The sequence below is a fragment of the Monoraphidium neglectum genome, assembly GCF_000611645.1.
Source record: "Monoraphidium neglectum strain SAG 48.87 unplaced genomic scaffold scaffold03042, whole genome shotgun sequence".
In the NCBI taxonomy this organism is placed as follows: Eukaryota; Viridiplantae; Chlorophyta; class Chlorophyceae; order Sphaeropleales; family Selenastraceae; genus Monoraphidium; species Monoraphidium neglectum.
The window spans coordinates 1-4,100 of NW_014010586.1; the positions used below are offsets into that span (position 1 = coordinate 1).

Sequence of the window (4,100 nt, forward strand, 5' to 3'; positions counted from 1 at the left end):
TGGCCAGCCTGGTCCTGGACAACGTCAAGGCGGACCGCTTCCTGCTGGACCTGCCACGGCTGACAGCCATGAGCCTCGATTTCGTGGAGGTGGGGGGAGGGGCGGGGGCAAGAGTGTGGCTTGCATTTACGTTTGCAGTTTCGTTTGCATTTGCGTGTTTGCGTGTGTGAGTGTGTGAGAGTGCGCGTGTGCGTGTGGGTGCGTGCGTGTGCGTATGCGTGCGCGTGTGCGTGTGCGTGTGCGTGTGCGTGTGCGTGCGCGTGTGCGCGTGCGTGCGCGTGCGCGCGTGCGCGTGCGCGTGTGCGTGTGCGTGTGCGTGTGCGTGTGCGTGTGCATGTGTTGACAATCCCTCATGAGGGGGGGGTAGAAGAAGGGGTTAGGAGGGCCCTGTTGTTGGACATGAATACTGTTGTAGTATTGGCACCGTCTGCACAAAAGGTGCACAGCACCACAGTCGCACGTGCGCTCTGCCCTCTGTCGAGGCGTTGAGTCCATCCATCCTGCCCGCCCGGCCCCAACCCTCCCCTTGCACCACGAAAGTTCAGGGACGAATCCGCGTTTGCGTCCAGCCTGGCCGCGTGCCCAGCCCTGGAGCGGCTGACCAGCTACAAGCTGTGGTGCATCGAGGGCCCCCACAAACTCAACCTGCCCAGCTGCAAGTGGCTGAACCTGTGAGCGAGTCAAGCCCGGCCAGGGAGAGCGTCAGGGCAGGGGGCCAAGCAGCAGCAGCGCATGGGACCTCCGCGTGGTCCTCGCTCTCTTGGCGGCCTTGCTAACTGCACCCGCACCTGGGCATGCGTGGGTTGCCCGTGTCCCCGCAGCTACCGCGCAGACAGCCTGTTGGGCCTGGGCCTGGACGCGCCAAAACTCGAGCACCTCAACCTCAGGGTGAATCCCAGGGGCCAAGCGAGGCCGCTGTGCACCCACTTTTCGGGACATGTTGTGGTATTGATGACATCATCATTAGGTGCACACCCCGAGCATTGCACCTGCATCACCAGAGCCCCTTGTCTGTCCACCCCCCCTGGATGTGGCCACACCAGACACAACCGCGCACACACACGCGCTCGTGCACTCTCACACTCCTGCTGAAGGCGTGCTTCCTATTGAAGACGGTGGTGCTGCGCCCCGAAGAGGGTCCCCCAGTCTCGGTCAACGTGGTCAACACAAACATCAGCCGGAAGGCATTGGCATACCTCAAAGCACCCCCCCGTGTGCGCAAGGCTGGCGGGGGCATACAGCTGGAGGCCGACGACGACGAGGTGCGGACTTACAGGAGTCGTTTAGCCTGCCCGTCAAACATGATTGAGAAGTATTAACCACGTCCACATTCAGCCACACACTTGGCAGCTATCGTATCCTGCAAGCAGACACCATGATTCACACCTGGTCCATATGGCCGTGCAATCGCAGTGCGGCGCCGTCAGCAACGCCTGCCCACGCCCCTCCCCTGCGCGCCTTGCTGCCTATCCTGCCCCTCTGCACTGACTCATTCTTCACAGGGGTACTACTGACGCCTGCTTTGGCATGGCGAGATGCTGTCAACCAGGCAGGGCCATGACTCCGGCTGGAGGGGCCCGGTGGCGGCGGATTCCTTGAGACCACGATCACGGCCAGGGCTATGACTGCAGCAGCAGAGGCTATGGAGATCATGGTTAGAGCCTCTGCGGCGACGGCCAACTCGCATGACTGTTTGTTGATGTGGCAATGGCACGTGTGTGGCGCCTGGATGTGATGCAATTGTGACTGGTATCGTGTGTGAGTCGGATGAGTGGAAATACTGTTTGCATGTTGCAGTTGTGTTGAGCAGTGTCTTGACGTAAGTTGCAAGTTGGAAGGGTCCAGTAAGTATGAGCAAAGCACACATGCTCACATGCGGTGAGCACTCTTTGAGCCGTGCAAGCAGTCGTCACTGGTGCAGTGCGCCGCCTGTTGCACGACCTGTGAGCCAGTGGCTGCACAAGCCCAGCTTTAGCAACCGTACGCCAGCACCCACATGTGGCCATCAACAAGTGATTGTGCCTTCACAGCAACATATCTAGCAAACAGTTGCAACTGAGGCCTGTGCCTCTCCCGGCTTGACAGCACTTGACTCAATCTACAGCACCTCGCGCCGCAGCCACCCTTGCCTCCCGCGCTTCCACTGCCACAACGCATCGTCCTTTGTAGTATTCGCCGTACAAGATATCTTATTTCAATCTTACACTTTACTACCCACATTATAAGGAGCCGTCGACGTGTGCGCTAGCGAGGCTAGCGGTGCTGCCACGGTCTTGACCGGATACCGATCGCTTGCGCAACAGAAGAGGTCACAATGAGGGTGCTCGCGATCATCCTGCTGGCAGGATTGGTTGCAGGTGCGTAATTGGCCGGCCGCGGAGGACGTGACCCGCCACGGGGTGGTTGGACGCGCAGGCTTTGCCCGATCGACCATGCGCGCAATAAACGCGTGAATTACTTTTCATATCAGGAGTCATCGGGGCATGACGAGCCCTGCAGCCTAGGGATGTCTGCTGCTGGTTGTAGCAGGTCAACAGCGGATGTGTGCGCGACGCACCATGTGGTGCAGCTGCCCCCTGCAGCTGTTGCGAGCAGGGGCATGCCTCCAGCTGCCAGTGTTTGTGACGTTTGCAAATCCTCCATTACCAGCGTCTTTGCACGCTGCCAGGGGCCCCTGCACACTGTGTAGCATCACGCAAAGCGCAGGCGCATGTTGCTGTGGCCCGGCGTCCAACCGGCTAAACCCAGCTCGCCCCTCCCAAAACCTCTCCCCCCTCCCAAACCCAATCCTCAGGCGCGGCCGCGCAAGTGCGCGCCAACGACTTCAACTTCTTCCCAAGCGGTAGGTGTGGTGTGGTTGGCTGGCCGTAATCAAACAGGCACCCCGGCATCCCCCATCCTGCTCACACCGTGCACTCGTTGTAACAAGCCCCACTGCAAGTGCTAGGCCCTCTCGAACCGGAGAGCCCCTCGAGCGACCTCCCCGCCAAACCAGTCAACCGCGCCCCCCAGGAAAAACCCTGCCCACCCCCCACCCCCTCCGCGCCGCGCCCCGCAGCCGCGGCGGCCAACTGCACCCAGGGCGACTGCGCGTTCCCGGCCGCGTGGTGGCGGCGCAACCAGACCGAGTACAAGGCCCTGGGCAACGCCAACGGCGCCGGGCTGCTCAAGATCGCGGTCAGCGATTATTTCCCAGAGGGCCCCACCCTGTACGTCGTGCCAGGCGCCTGGTGCGACACCTCGGGCGCGCTCGCCAACGCGTCCACCAGCGGCCTGCGCCCGCGCGCGTCGCGGCGGCGCTTCCTGCGTTTCCTGATGGCGGACGAGGCCAAGGCGTGGCAGCCGCCCAGCGTGACGGTCAACGGCGGCATGACCTGCACCATCCTGGGGGAGGACGCCGTCAGCTACAAGGTCGGCGGCGGCGCGGCGCAGGCGGCGGAGCGCGTGAACAACGGCGCCTACAAGATCCCGCTGCCCAACAACATGGCCGACGTGAGCGTCGCAACCCTGCGCCGGGGTTGTTGGTGGAAGGGTTGCCGCCGGGGTTCCGACAGGCCCCTACTTGGGTGGTTGCCGCGGCTGTGTTGCGCTGTGGCATGCAGCATGACAGTGCGGCAGAGGCTTGACGCATGGCTGGTGCCAGAACGTTGGTTGATGGCGCCAGGGAGTTGATTTGGTGTTGCATTCTTGCCCTACGTCACGCACCCTCACCCTCACCACGCCTGCCCCCCCCTTTCCCCCGTTCCTCTTGCGTCCCGCCCTGCAGGGTGAGACCTGTGTGGAGGTGATGGCGGTCTACAACACGAGCCGTGTGGCCACCAGCCCGCGCTACGACCAGTGGTACGAGCCCCTGGGTGAGGACACCACCACCTTCAGCCGCAAGTTCTGCCTCTACAAGCTCACAAAGCAGGCCGACGCGACCCTCAAGTTCGACATGTGCACCTCCAACAAGTGTGAGTACCCTGGGCATGGGTGGGGTGGTGGTGGCCGCCCCCGTGATGATGGGGCTTGCATGGGAGAAGGTCGGCGTGGCCTGTGCTATTGGCGGCTGGCACGGCATAGGAGGCACCATGGGCTGGCCATGTGGCACGCAATACAAC

The 4,100-nt window shown here is 62.4% G+C and overlaps 1 protein-coding gene across 1 annotated transcript in view; it reads left to right on the top strand.

Moving 5' to 3' along the window:
- Positions 1–2,314: 2,314 nt before the first annotated feature.
- The window catches only part of MNEG_12061 (hypothetical protein), a gene marked incomplete at both ends in the record, with an annotated part of 3,396 nt that continues 1,610 nt past the window's right edge, over positions 2,315–4,100 (top strand). Inside the window, 4 exons of the mRNA XM_014039466.1 lie at positions 2,315–2,357; positions 2,795–2,842; positions 3,059–3,492; positions 3,767–3,953. Coding sequence (XP_013894920.1) covers positions 2,315–2,357; positions 2,795–2,842; positions 3,059–3,492; positions 3,767–3,953 — 712 coding nt within the window. The remainder of the gene's footprint in view (positions 2,358–2,794; positions 2,843–3,058; positions 3,493–3,766; positions 3,954–4,100) is intronic.